Below are 15,470 nucleotides of genomic sequence, written 5' to 3' on the forward strand. Positions count from 1 at the left end.
CCAAATTAATAAAACTATGAATGAAAAAGGAGAGGTCACAACCAATACCAAGGAAATTGAAAGGATTATTAGAAACTTTTATCAACAGCTTTATGCCAATAAATTAAGCAATCAGGAAGAGATGGAGGCCTTCCTGGAAACCAAGAAACTACCAAGACTGAAACAGGAAGAAACTGATTTTTTAAACAGGCCGATTAATTATGAACAGATTGAAACAGTGATAAACAACCTTTCAAAACACAAAACACCAGGCCCAGATGGTTTTCCTGGGGAATTCTACCAAACATTCAAAGAAGAAATAATACCTCTTCTCCTAAAGCTATTTCAAAAAATAGAAACAGAAGGAAAGCTACCAAACTCATTCTATGAGGCCAATATTACCTTGATCCCCAAACCAGGCAAAGACCCCATCAAAAAGGAGAATTACAGACTGATTTCCCTAATGAATATGGACGCCAAAATCCTCAACAAGATCCTGGCTAATAGAATCCAACAGTACATTAAAAGGATTATCCATCATGACCAAGTGGGATTCATCCCTGGGATGCAAGGGTGGTTCAACATTTGCAAATCGATCAGTGTCTTAGATTTTATCCAGAAGGAAAAATTCAAAAATCATATGATTCTCTCAACAGATGCAGAAAAAGCATCTGACAAAATACAGCATCCTTTCCTGATTAAAACCCTTCAGAGTGTGGGGATAGAGGGTACATTCCTCAATCTCATAAAAACCATCTATGAAAACCCTACAGCAAATATCATTCTCAATGGGGAAAAGCTGGAAGCCTTTCCCTTAAGATCAGGAACACGACAAGGATGCCCACTCTTGCCACTATTATTCAACATAGTACTAGAAGTCCTTGCAACAGCAATCAGACAACAAAAAGGGATCAAAGGTATCCAAATCGGCAAAGAAGAAGTCAAAATGTCTCTCTTCGCAGATGACATGATACTCTATATGGAAAACTCAAAAGAATCCACTCCCAAACCATTAGAAGCTATAGAGCAATTCAGTAATGTGGCGGGATACAAAACCAATGCTCAGAAATCAGTTGCATTTCTATACATGAATAATGAGACTGAAGAAAGAGAAATTAGGGAATCCATCCCATTTACAACAGCACCAAAAACCATACGTTACCTTGGAATTAACTTAACCGAGACGTAAAGGATCTATAGTCTAGAAACTATAAATCACTCTTGAAAGACATTGAAGAAGACACAAAAAGACGGAAAAATATTCCATGCTCACGGATCAGAAGAATTAACATAGTTAAAATGTCCATGCTGGGGCGCCTGGGTGGCGCAGTCGTTAAGCGTCTGCCCTCGGCTCAGGGCGTGATCCCAGTGTTCTGGGATCAAGCCCCACATCAGGTTCCTCTGCTAGGAGCCTGCTTCTTCCTCTCCCACTCCCCCTGCTTGTGTTCCCTCTCTCACTGGCTGTCTCTGTCAAATAAATAAATAAAATCTTAAAAAAAAAAAGTCCATGCTACCCAGAGCAATCTACACTTTCAGTGCTATCCCGATCAAAATACCAATGACATTTTTCAAAGAACTGGAACAAATAGTCCTTAAATTTGTATGGAACCAGAAAAGGCCCCAAATCGCCAAGGAACTGTTGAAAAGGAAAAACAAAGCTGGGGGCATCACAATGCCGGATTTCGAGCTGTACTACAAAGCTGTGATCACAAAGACAGCATGGTTCTGGCACAAAAACAGACACATAGACCAATGGAACAGAAGAGAGAACCCAGAAATGGACCCTCGGCTCTTTGGGCAACTAATCTTTGATAAAGCAGGAAAAAACATCCTGTGGAAAAAAGACAGTCTCTTCAATAAATGGTGCTGGGAAAATTGGACAGGTACATGCAAAAGAATGAAACTTGACCACTCTCTCACACCATACACAAAGATAAACTCCAAATGGATGAAAGACCTCGATGTGAGACAGGAATCCATCAAAATCCTAGAGGAGAACATAGGCAACAACCTCTATGACATCGGCCAAAGCAACCTTTTTCATGACACATCCCCAAAGGCAAGAGAAACAAAAGATAAAATGAACTTGTGGGACTTCATCAAGATAAAAAGCTTCTGCACAGCCAAGGAAACAGTCAAAAAAACTAAGAGGCAGCCCACGGAATGGGAGAATATATTTGCAATGATACTACAGATAAAAGACTGGTATCCAAGATCTGCAAAGAACTTCTCAAACTCAATACACGAGAAACAAATAAATCATAAAATGGGCAGAAGATATGAACAGACACTTTTCCAATGAAGACATACAAATGGCTAACAGACACATGAAAAAATGTTCAAAATCATTAGCCATCAGGGAAACTCAAATCAAAACCACACTAAGATACCACCTTACGCCAGTTAGAATGGCAAAAATTGACAAGGCAAGAAACAACAATTGCTGGAGAGGATGTGGAGAGAGGGGATCCCTCCTACATTGTTGGTGGGAATGCAAGTTGGTACAGCCACTCTGGAAAACAGTGTGGAGTCCCTTAAAAAGTTAAAAATTGAGCTACCCTATGACCTAGCCATTGCACTACTGGGTATTTATCCCAAAGATACAGACGTAGTGAAGAGAAGGGCCATATGCACCCCAATGCTCATAGCAGCATTGTTCATAATAGCTAAATCATGGAAGGAACCGAGATGCCCTTCAACAGATGACTGGATTAAGAAGTTGTGGTCCATATATACAATAGAATATTACTCAGCTATCAGAAAGAACGAGTTCTCAACATTTACTGCAACATGGATGGCACTGGAGGAGATAATGCTAAGTGAAATAAGTCAAGCAGAGAAAGACAATTATCATAGGATTTCTCTCATCTATGGAACATAAGAACTAGGAAGATCGGTAGGGGAAGAAAGGGATAAAGAAAGGGGGGTAATCAGAAGGGGGGATGAAGCATGAGAGACTACGGACTCTGAGAAACAAGCTGAGGGCTTCAGAGGGGAGGAGGGTGGGGGAATGGGATAGACTGGTGATGGGTAGTAAGGAGGGCACATATTGCATAGTGCACTGGGTGTTATACGCAACTAATGAATCATCGAACTTTACATCAAAAACCTGGGATGTACTGTATGGTGACTAAGAGAATATAATTTAAAAAATTTTAAAAATATTTTAAAAATTAAAAAAAATTTTAAAAAAGTACAAAGAGAAGGTTGTGGGTGGGGCACTCAGCCTTTAGAAATCAGGTAGAGGAGAGCATGACACAAAGGAGACTGAGAAGAAAGTGTCAGGGAAGGAGGAATAATGAGGAGTTACACATGGCTGACAGGTCAAGATAAGGACTCAGCAATACCAGTGAAACAGCTGCTGCCAACAGTTCACCAGAGAGGAGGGCAATAATTAGGGACAGAGAAAAAAACACCTCCGGGTACCAATAGAGAATGTGTTCACTATACAAATAGAGAAGCTGGTCTCAGCAACACAAAGAGTTCACCTATATTAAGAGGAGAGACAGGGAATATATAATTTAAGGTCAGACACAGGTAGGTAGGAAAAATTAATTTACATATCTATTTTCCTTTATAAGAGAAGTTCTTTCCAAGCCAGGCCATATTTTATTTATCTTTCTGATGCCTAGCACAAAACTACAATTCATTTGTTGGAAGAAGGGATCAGCTTCAAAATCTGAACAAATATCATTTAGAAAAAGTATTAAATTCATTTTCCATAATCCAAAGGACACACAAGGACAAATGAGCAGAAGTTACATAATAGCAGCCTATGATTCAATATAGAGATCCTTGATATTGAGGGGATGAAGCAGAAAATTCTAATGACAACAATAATCATGGCAGAAATAATTATAACAAGAGTTGATATTTACTGTGCATCTACCATGTACTGTTCACTTCTCTAAAGCACTTTACAAGTGTTAACTCATTTAATCCTTATGCCAGCATACTGGAATAGGCACTCATATTATCCCCATTTTACAAATTATGAAACTGAGGAACAGAGTTTAAGCAACTTGTCCTATAGTTCACACAACTGAGGTGGCAGAACCAAAATCCAAACCCAAGTATATTTCAGAAATTTATGCATTTAAATATTCTATAGTGCCTCCCAGATCTTAACAGAATCAAAATGACCGCTGAAGCATCATGGATGAAAACGTTGATTCAGACTGAATTTGCCTTCTTCTTGTAGGTCTCTTAAGCCCACCTGAATAAATAAAATATAGAGGAGACATGGAGCTAAAAGTATGTATTAAATATGAAAAATTATTAAGAGAAGGGAAAGATAAGTCTGTACTTCCAGTCTGTACCGGAAGAAAATATTCACAAAACACACCTGGTTAAAGGACTGGTATCCAAAATATATTAAAGAACTCTTAAAACTCAAAAATTAGAAAACAAACAACCCAAATAAAAAACGGGAAAAGATCTGAAGAGACAAGTCACCAAAGAAGATATATAGACGGCAAAGAAGCACCTGAAAAGATGCTCAACATCATATGCCATTAGGGTTTTGCAAAGTAAAACAATATGATGCCACTTACACATCTATTAGAATAGTCAAAATCCAAGTCACTGACAGCACCAAATGCTAGCAAGGATATGGAATAACAGAAATTCTCATTCACTGATGGCAGGATGAAAAATGGTACAGCATTTTGAAGGACAGCTTGGCAGTTTCTTACAAAACTGAACTTGCTGTTTACCCAGAGCTGAAAGCTTATATCCATACATATCCTGCATACAAATGATTACAGCAGCTTTATTCATGATTGCTAAAATCTGGAAGCAACTAAAATGTCCTTTGATAGGTGAATGGATAAGCAAACTGCAGTAAATCTATACAATGGAAGATTATTCAGCAGTAAAAAGAAATGAGCTATCAAGCCACAAAAAGACATGGAAGAACCTCAAATGCATACTGCTAAGTGAAAGAAATCAATCCGAAAAAACTACATACTACATATGATGTTGCAACCAAAACTTCTAATTAAATTATAGACTGTAGTACAGGATGTGAAAAAGTTCCAAAACTGGTAACAAAATCTGATTTCAAGACCAATGTTTGCTATCTTTCCTTTGGTAGGAGTACTTCTATATACGGAGATAACTTTTTTTTTTTTTTGGTCACTATGTATGTGTGTTTATTTATTTATTAATTTATTTTCTGATATAAAGTTCCATGATTCATTACTTGCATATAACACCCAGTGCACCATGCAATACGTGCCCTCCTTAATACCCATCACCAGCCTATCCCATTTCCCCTCCGAAGCCCTCAGTTTGTTTCCCAGAGTCCATAGTCTCTCAAGGCTCATTCCCCCTTCTGTTTCCTCTTCCCTTTCTTCTCCTACCGATCTTCCTACTTCTTATGTTCCATAAATGAGTGAAACCATATGATAATTGTCTTTCTCTGCTTGACTTATTTCGCTTAGCATTATCTCCTCCAGTCCCGTCCATGTTGCAGCAAATGTTGAGAAACTTTTGCTCATCAATTGGACAAGAACATAATTACCAAAAGCACAGTGAATCCAAAGGGGATCCAAACATCTGTTGAAGGTTTGGACTATGTAACCTCCAAAGTAGCTGCCCTAAGAAGACTATGTCTAGGAAACTATGAAATACATCACAAGACAGGATGGGTATGATTTAAAGAAACATGGAAACCAACATTTTCCTCATATACTAAATCAAATTCTTCATAATGTCATTCTTGATAAAACACACACAAAGCATTATGCATCCAAAAATCTTGCCAGTTTACTTTTTTTTTTTTAATCCAGAAAAGTTGTACAATTAAATGCAACAGAGGGGTCTTCAAAAGGAAAAAAGAAACAGTATGGGCTGATCTGTCACACAAAATATAATTTTCACCCTTTTGTTCAACTACTACACACAGAAAGAGACAGATGAAAAGGCGGGAGGATCCCATTTGGTGTCAGTGCTGGTAATAAATAACTTGTGAAATAGCTCAAAGGAATGAGAAGAGAAATGTAAATTCTTAAGTCGCACTGGTTACACCATAAATCTCTTTTTACTTCACCAATTGCTGAACTGGACGTCATCTCCCCAGTGAATGAATTTCTAAAAATCCTTTAAAGAAGTTAACTCCTGTTAAGAAGCTGCATTCTGTGAATACTTATTTGTCAAGGAGATACTCCAGGGCTAGGAAAAAAGAAATTAGACTCAAACTTTGAGAACAAATCAGTGGTACATCTGCTTCTCTGTTTCCAACTCCAAATGGCCTCAAACATTTTTTATCAGTTTCCCCACAGCTCTCCCACACTCATGCCTGCGATTTAGGTCTTCAAAAGAAGAGGCAGCAGAAAGTTCACCTGCCAATCCAGAGGCTTCGACAGCAACACGTACATATAAAACTCCTTCGAATGCTGCTTAATTAACTGATGATGTTCATTCTCTCTTCCTTCACAAAGCAAGAGAAGTCTCTGAGGGCATTTTTCTCATTACCTTTTTAACTTCTTATAACTTGTATGTATTCCTTCGGCTATGGTTAGGAAGTTCTTTTCAGCAAAACTCAACTCCTTTGTAACTGTCAATTCATTTCCTCATTCTGTTTTATTCTAGTCCCTCTACTTACTCACCTCTGCTTCTCCTGGTGCAGTACTACCTTAGAACCACAGTAACAATAACAGCAATAAGAGCACAAATCAGTTGAGGTTTTCCATTTATCCCTCACCTTAAGGATTCAAATGGTCTCATATAATTTTATATTTAATACTTCTACTAAACAATGGCAAAAATCTCTTCAATCACATTTAATTTTTAGAATAAGTGAATAAGCTATAACCAGGAATTGATTCTTTATGATAGTCAAAAGTAGTCTCTTACTATGGACTCTGAGAAACAAACTGAGGGCTTCAGAGGGGAGGGGGGTGGGGGAATGGGATGGACTGGTGATAGGTTGTAAGGAGGGCACGTATTGCATGGTGCACTGGGTGTTATACGCAACTAATGAAGCATTGAGCTTTACATCGGAAACCAGGGATGGACTGTTTGGTGACTAACATAATATAATAAAAAAACATTAAAAAAAATAAAATAAAATAAAAAGTAGTCTCTTATACTTAGATAAACATATCAGTGAAAATGTTTTTAAGTACCTGCTCCAGTATGTATTTTTACTGACTTATAAAATCATATGTAATACTATAGTTTGTACTAATACAATGATATATGGAACCAAATTTTAAAATGGAGAGACAAATACATAAGTTTATATATATTTATTTACTTCAGAAGCATTGGTATTCTTTTTCTTGCATTCTCTGGAAGTGTGCATAATCACCCTTCGGTGACCACTAGTCTAAAAGGCTGGAAAAAAGCCCACAAAAAATATCTAATTTCCACCATACAGTTTAATCATTGATAAACATTTTTCCCCTATTAAAGTTTACCTTTCAACTTTTTGAAGCTCTTATTAACAAGACAATTCTTACAGCTGTCCATCCTACACTAATTCATGAACTGGAAGGTCAAAATTTAACTACATGAGGCAACTACATTATTTTTTTAAAAAAACACAACAGTGGCAGAATTTGAGCCTAACCACAGCAAAATTTGGTGTGTATATTTTATGTGTGTTTGCATGTCTTTCTCTAATAGAAAGGAAAAATAATTTTCTAATAAAAAATATAGAGAAAGAGAAAGTACAGACATTGCACTAGGTACTGGTCCTTACAAAATCTGACAGCTAGAAAGGAACTTCAAGATCAAGGCCGAAGATTCAAACACTGCTTCAATCTGCTCTACAACAGAGCCACCAAGTGGTGGTTTATGTAACCTGTGTTCAAAACACCACTCAGCAATAAGGAAGGCAGCCCACTCATTTTGATAATTCTGATTATTTGAGATAAATAAATTGAACCAAAATCTATCTAATGATAACTCTACCTACTGGCCCTATTTTTATTCTCAGAGACAATATAAAACAAGCCTAATCACTCTTCCACTTGACAGCTCTTCAAATATTTTAAAGTGAGTGCTAAAAACCTCACCTCCTCTTCAACCTAAGTATCCAAATTTGACTTAGCTATTTCTCAGGTATAGTTTAAAAAATTTCTCACGATCACTTCAAAGAAGAAATGCAAAACTAAGAGCTAAATTCTTAAGTTACAAAGGAGAATAATTTGCAAAATCATACAAATTATACAATTGCAAAATTGTAAACCTCAGAGCAACAATTTAAACACAGACCATTATTTAAATACTACTGAACTTCTTAAGCAAATTTATTCATAGATACATATACATAAAGAGAATTCATTAATGTTAGCGGAGATTTGATATTTTAAAAATATTTTCTACAAATTAAATACCTCTTAAAAACAGCAGTTTTCATTTTTTTAAACTATAGCACAAATGGCCAATTTAGAAAATTTACATAAATAATTATTATTTTAGGGGCACCTGGGTGGCTCAGCTGGTTGAGCAATGGACTCTTAATTTCGGCTTGGGTCGTGATCTCCAGGTTGGGGGCTCCAGCCCCGCCTCAGGTTCTGTGCTCAGCAGAGAGTCTGCTTGAGATTCTCTCTCCCCCTCTCTCTCCGCTCCTCTCCCCACTGCCCCCCTGCTCACACACTCTTGCGCGCTCTCTCAAATAAAGAAATCTTTAATAAAATAATTATTTTAAAAAGTTAGCTAAAACTTGTCAATAATACAAGCCCTGAGATCCTCCAGGAAATTAATCAAAGATCTCAGGCTTGTACACGTATATGTGCTCATGTACACAAACACAACTGTGCTGAAGATCAAGCAAAACTCTAACTGATGTTTTTTATTACACAGCTGCCCTCTTGCTAAAAAGGAGTTAGGAAACTAACCCCAACAAAAGAGTTCCTATCTTACTATAGTACCAATCAATCAACCAGTAGATTGTATTTACATTTAACTAACGTTTGCACAGTGAAGGAAGACCTTCGGCTGTTAGTCCATCATTAATGTGTGGTAGAAGTTAGCTCACAATCGGATTCTCATCTTCAGCACCACTTATTTCGTGAATGATATTTCCTACCAACAAGATGGGAGAAATGAGATCTCGGCAAAAAATGCAAATTTCAATTAACTAATTCACAGTTAATATTTCTCAATATTTGAGTATTTTAGAAGCTGAGAAGCTGAAAAATTTGAAAGTGTAATTTAAATAACGTGTCAGTATCATACACTATGAATAGGTCATATAATAAGACCTACTTTATTCAGAAAGAGCAAAGAGAAAATTCAATGCTGCTTTATATTTTGGTCTACTGAACAAAGGGTTACTTTAATTCTAAATAAGCTTCCATGAATTTTCTTTAATGGTCAAGCCATTAAACAAAACGACAATTCATTCATGAGGAGCATTACAGTCTGTTTTTATTGAGCTCACTGTGAGCAAGAACAGCTAGCTATGCAAGAAAAGTTAGAGATAATATTAAATCAATTTTGCAAGTTTTCCATATTAAAAATAGACAACATTAGTTCATTTAGAAAAAAAGGCACCAATCTTTATTGAGACTACTAGGGATTTCTATTTCCTGGTGTCCCTCAGCTTCTTGGGGAACTCCAACAAAGTTACTTACTATCTGGTTCAGATTTTAGCTATACTAATATTTACCTAGAAGATGTTCTACATAATTGAATATTTTAGATAACTTATGTTCATTCCATTACGCAACAAAACATTTTATATGTAGCTATTTTTACAGACATTTTTCTAGAAGATTTTACCTATTATTTCCCTCTTTTCTTAAAAGAGTGCAACCATTTCCTACAGATTTAGTAGGAAACATGCACTGGAACTGTACTACATGATGGTACTGCTGTGCTTTGATTTTATGTTTACTCACCTCTGCTTGCGGTCACTTACTGATGAGTGTGTTCTTGCTGTTTCTGATGCCTACGTGAGAACCTGAGAGTGGTCTATACAGGCTCCTGAGCATAAAAGACTTGGGCTTTGTGGTATCTGGCTACTCTGAGTTCTTTTTCTCTCCCTCTTTGTCTCCATGGCTGGTTTTTAAATGACTAAAGTTACCATATAAAATCACAGCAAAATAGTCTTTTGACACTGGGAAGCAAGTTCTAAAGAGCTCCAAGTACCTGAACATGAGAGCAGAAAAACATCTTCCCTTAGAAGGCAGTACTGGCTAATTTGTACGATGAAGTCTCCATTCCTTTTTCTCTAGGAACTGGAATCAACCATGTCAATTACATGACATTCTTCTCTCCATAGATGATCTAATTGCATACCCTCCACAATGCCTGCTCATTAGATGCAAAGAACAGAAACAAAGAATAGCAGAGCTGTCCAATTACCCATGGGGCACAAGAGTTATATGAAAATGATGTATGCTTAGCATTTATTTATATATGACAAATAAATATCAATGAAAATATGAACCTGTGTCTTTGGTGGGTGCTCAAAAGTAGTCAGAATATAAAGATATATTTTTTTTGGGTCTATTTAACACAGTAGGACTTCTGAAAAACAATGGAATTTTTGAAACCATCTGAAATATTTATAAAACCCCAGAGTCCATAAATTAGAATTACAGAAAAATCTTGATTTTGTTCTCTCTACATACACATTGAATCACAAAATTAGTTACCCAATTTTTTTTCACGTTCTCAATTAAGCATTAATAACACAGACCACAAGTAAAAAAAGAAATTCTGTCTAAATAAATTGATGACCTACTTCTCTCTACCAAATAAGTTCTTTTTCTTTTTTTTAAAAGATTTTATTTATTTATTTGACAGAGAGAGAGAGAGAGGGAACACAAGCAGGGGGAGTGGGAGAGGAAGAAGCAGGCTCCCAGCAGAGGAGCCTGATGTGGGGCTCGATCCCAGAACGCCGGTATCACGCCCTGAGCCGAAGGCTAACGCTTAACGACTGAGCCACCCAGGTGCCCCTCTATCAAATAAGTTCTTATGACTCAAGTTTTAGAGAAACTATTCTAAGCCAGTCAAAGATCAGTTGCTTACATAATAAATAAAACAATCATTTTGGCTACAGCAGATTCTCATTGCTTTGAAGTAATTTTATCAGGACAGAGGAAAAATGTGAGGTGGTCTTTGAGTAACTAATAAAAAATTTTACTTTCAATTTTCCCTACAAGAATGAGAAGAAACAAAAAAAGACATGTGAAAGATCAACCCTATTGATCTACTTGGCTTGAATAAATTACAAATTACCACTTCAGTTCTGCTGGCTGGTAGTGTTAAAAACTACTGATTTATAGAAAATAAATAACGTAGAGAGTAACAACAAAGTATCTCTGCAGAAAAGACCAAAAAAAGTCACCCCATAAAAGCTTTTGTTTTTCCACATATAAGCCAAAGCTAACCAGTAAACGTATCTCTAATATCTTGCAGCTGATGATACACAGTAGAGATTACTAAATTAAAACTACTCAAGATGACAGCTTTTTGATGACACTGTAACCACATGTCACTAACACAGAACTACTCCAGTGGCTAAAGGAGTCATGAAATAAAAAGTACGTTCTATACTCTTTTAATCTTGGACCAAATAAATTATTCTGTTCCCTTATCTGTAAGATGTGGGCAAGCTGGAACACTGAAAATTTATTATTGGTAAAATGTTTATAATCTTCAGGTAAACGATATATAAAAATTAACTACTTGATTCATACCTTGTTTTAATTCTAAACCTTCAGGTTGCTTGTTCTCTCTCACAGCTGAAGTAGAATCTACACAGATGTCTTGTCTGAGGAATAAAAATAAATAAAACAATTTTTAAAACTATATTTGATCAAATAATACTTACTGCTCAGGTACCCAGAATTAAGTCACAGACTTGGGAAGACACACTGAATTCTTCTGAGCCCAGGACACCATTTAGTGCACTTGGAAACTCAGAAACACGTATACAAGTGTCAAAAACAGTAGCTATAAACCACTACCAATTTAAGCAGTACACATCTTTGTAAAAATCAAGGAGCAAAACTGGAAGGAATATGGAGTAACTTTTTCTCTTTTCCAATATCCTGCAGGATAGTTGGTGGGAGAAATCATAACTTACAGAGGAATCCAATAACTTTTCAACTTCAACTGTTAAATTTCATGGGCACTTTGGCATTCAAATTATTTTATATTCATCTAATTTCATACCTCAAATGCTTTGATGTCTACAGTATGTGCGAAATACATATTTTATATGTAATATACATATGTAATCAAAGTAAATGTTCTCCAACAGAGCCTCAAACTAATGTTCTCTCTTAGAGGGCATTACACCATCTAAATATTAATGCTACAAATACTTTTCAGCAAAAGAAATTAATTAGTTGCAAATACCCAAAATGACTATTTTCTTTCTTAGTAAGTATTACCTTCTGGAGAATTTCTATACACACCCTAAAACTAACATACAAGAAATATTTCAGGAATTTTCCCACTCACAAAATTATTTCTATCCACTTGATAACAAATCCTTCAAATAACCAAAGGATAAAGACTTGTGATCATTTCTTTGAGTTTACAATATTCTTTGCCATCAACATATTTGGCACTCATGTGTTTGTTTTATATTAAATTTTACTAACGTAAGCACAAACTCAAATAGAGACTACAAAATTATTTGGATATGGTATTAGTTAGGACATATAAAAAATTAAAATTGAGATATCTGTTTAACACTTCATTCTAATATCACCTACTCAGATTTTACTCTTCCACCAGAATGACTGGCAGATCCCAAAGAAGGTATCAACAAATATTCTTTGGCAATCCAGGGACAGATAAAATGCCAATATAGTATATTAAGAGCTTTGCAAGGAATAAAGTTAAAATGTGCTACCTCAAGCTTTACAGTCAAATTAGATTTTACCTACTGGGAGCATTAATCTATTTCCTTTAGAGAAAATGTTTGTTTGCTCTTACACATCCTTGAATGGGCACCTAATTCTTCGAAACACATATATCTAAATGACTTGAACAAAAACATAATGTAACATCACCATTAAAAGGGCCATGGGTGGGGCGCCTGGCTGGCTCAGTCGAAAGAGTGTGCAACTCTTGATCTCGGGGTCATGAGTTCAAGCCCCACATTGGGTGGAGAGATTTCTTAAACTTCGGGGGGGGAGGCTGGGCATATGTAATACCCTAAGGATGCAACATCACCTATGCAATATTTATAGCTGAGAATGTATGACCTATATCATTAAGAAATCGTCAGTTAAACCCAAAATGGAAAAAAGTAATGTTCTATTAAAAGGGGGTGGGGAATTAAATGTCAGTGCTATAAAAGACCAAAAAAAGGTTGTGAAAATATTCCAGGTTAAAGGAGGCTAAAGAGCCATGACCACTAAATGTTATATTTGACATGACACTGCTGAACTGGAAGGGAAAAATGTTATAAAGGACATTATTCAGTCAAGACAAACTGAAATACTGATGGTAGACTGGATACAAGTATCATACTACTGCTACATTTACTAAAGCTGACACTGTATTGTGGCCATATAAATAGTGTATCACTATCCTTAAAAAAAAAAGCACAATATAATATTTAGAGGTAAAGTGTCATGATGTATGTAATTTATAGCCTCAAATGTTTTAAAATAGATACACACCTATATAAAGAGAGGTAAAAAGAGGGTGTGCAAATGGGATAAAATGTTAATAATAGGTAAATATAGGTAAAAGGTATATGGATGTTTCTTGTACTGCTCTTATTCTTATAACATTTTAATAACTGTGAAGTTATTGCCAAGTAAAAATTTTAATAATAATGTAGTAAAATGCATTACTGTATGCATTATTTTATTTTCTCTGTGAAAGCCCCTTGGTTTCAAAACTGAACATCCCTATAAAGATTACCTGCTGCCATAAAGAATTTCTTTTAGTGCCCAAGGTGAACTTTTGTAACGTTCTGTTTTATCTTAAGTTAGGTTTAAACAAGCTGTTGAAGAGAGTCACCAAACAGAATTTCAGACAGCAGATGCAGTACAAGTACACCACCTTGTGGCTGAAAAATGAAATGCTAGATGCTTTTCCATCAGTAGTATATGAAGTCGAAAAAATATTCCAGAAAATAGCTCGGAATTTTAAAATCTATATGAGCTAATTTTTCCAAGATGTAGGCTTTGCAACTAAAATTATCATATACATACAGAGCTCTCTAATACAATTTAAAGATTTTCACCAAAAAGCATGAAAGAGAAGATATACACAAAAAAGGAAATGTCTTCAAGTGTTAAGAAAATTATGAGTACATATAATGTCTTTTTATTTCTAGCTTCATGAAAACAAAAAATGTCTACTTCCAGATAAGACATACTAGGTGTCAGAGTTAGGAAAACTAAAGCAATTATAATTTATATTTAAATAACATTTAAATATTTCTATCAAATACTTTATCTAAGAATTTTATAACAACTGTAGAGGCTTCTGGGTGGCTCACTCGGTTAAGCTTCCAACTCTTGATCTCAGCTCAGGTCATGATCTCGGGTTGCAAGTTGGGCCCTGCTTCAGGCTCCACGCCCAGCAGGGAGTCTGCTTGAGATGCTCAAGAGTGTGCGCTCTCTCTCTCTCCCCCCTCTCTCCCCTTCTGCCCCTTCCCCTGCTCGTGTGTGTGTGCATGCCCACTCTCTAATAAATAAAGCTTTTATAAAAAAGAATTTTATAACAACTGGAAAGAGAGAAGGCAAGAGAGGAAAGTGGGGAGGGAGCGAACACACTGCTAAATCTGGTTTGGGTTAAGAATCTTGCAATGACTTTTTAATTTCTTTCATTAAGGGGGGGAAAAAGCCCATTTTTCTTTTTTTTTTTTTTAAGATTTTATTTATTTGACAGAGAGAAACACAGCAAGAGGGGAGACACAAGCAGAGGGAGAAGGAGAAGCAGGCTTCCCGCTGAGCAGGGAGCCTGACTAAGGGCTTGATCCCAGGACCCTGGGATCATGACCTGAGCCAAAGGAGACACCTAATGACTGAGCCACCCTGGCGCTCCTGGCTTTTGTTTTTCTAATTCCCTTCTCCCATCTACAGTATTTCTCCTTAAAGCAGCTTAATTTACGATCTTGGCTTTGAATTATAAGAGAGCCATATACCCATCTCTGGGATTTAAGTCCTCAAACCAATATCATCTGACTTCCTTTCTTTCAACCTAAACACGATTCCACTCTTGATCCTTTCTTACAACAAAATAAAAAAATAAACTATCAGGACTACATCAAAATAAAAAAAGCTTCTGCACAGCGAAGGAAACAACAAAACTAAAAAGCAACCTATGGAATGGGAGAAGATACTTGCAAATGACAGATCTGATAGTCAGTTTCCAAAATGCACAAAGAACTTCTAAAACTCAACACTCAATGGATTTGTTTGTTTTCCAGAACTCAATGGATTTGTTTTTTAAGTCAGAGTAATACACTGGGGAGATCTGCGAACTTAAGAACAATTATACATGTGAATTACTAAAAATTTAAAATATATTTCTAAAGAGAAAGAAAGTCAATTTCT

General features: G+C 36.1%; 1 protein-coding gene across 2 annotated transcripts in view; it reads right to left on the reverse strand.

Annotated features, from left to right (window-relative positions):
• The window catches only part of CAAP1 (caspase activity and apoptosis inhibitor 1), a 52,894-nt gene that overhangs the window by 16,516 nt on the left and 20,908 nt on the right, over window positions 1–15,470 (reverse strand). Inside the window, exon 5 of one of the 2 annotated variants that reach the window (XM_026506437.4) lies at window positions 11,640–11,713. The exons of the other annotated variant lie outside the window; for it this stretch is intronic. Coding sequence (XP_026362222.1) covers window positions 11,640–11,713 — 74 coding nt within the window. The remainder of the gene's footprint in view (window positions 1–11,639; window positions 11,714–15,470) is intronic. 2 annotated transcript variants of the gene reach the window in all.

Source organism: Ursus arctos, unplaced genomic scaffold (assembly GCF_023065955.2).
Source record: "Ursus arctos isolate Adak ecotype North America unplaced genomic scaffold, UrsArc2.0 scaffold_18, whole genome shotgun sequence".
NCBI lineage: Eukaryota > Metazoa > Chordata > Mammalia > Carnivora > Ursidae > Ursus > Ursus arctos.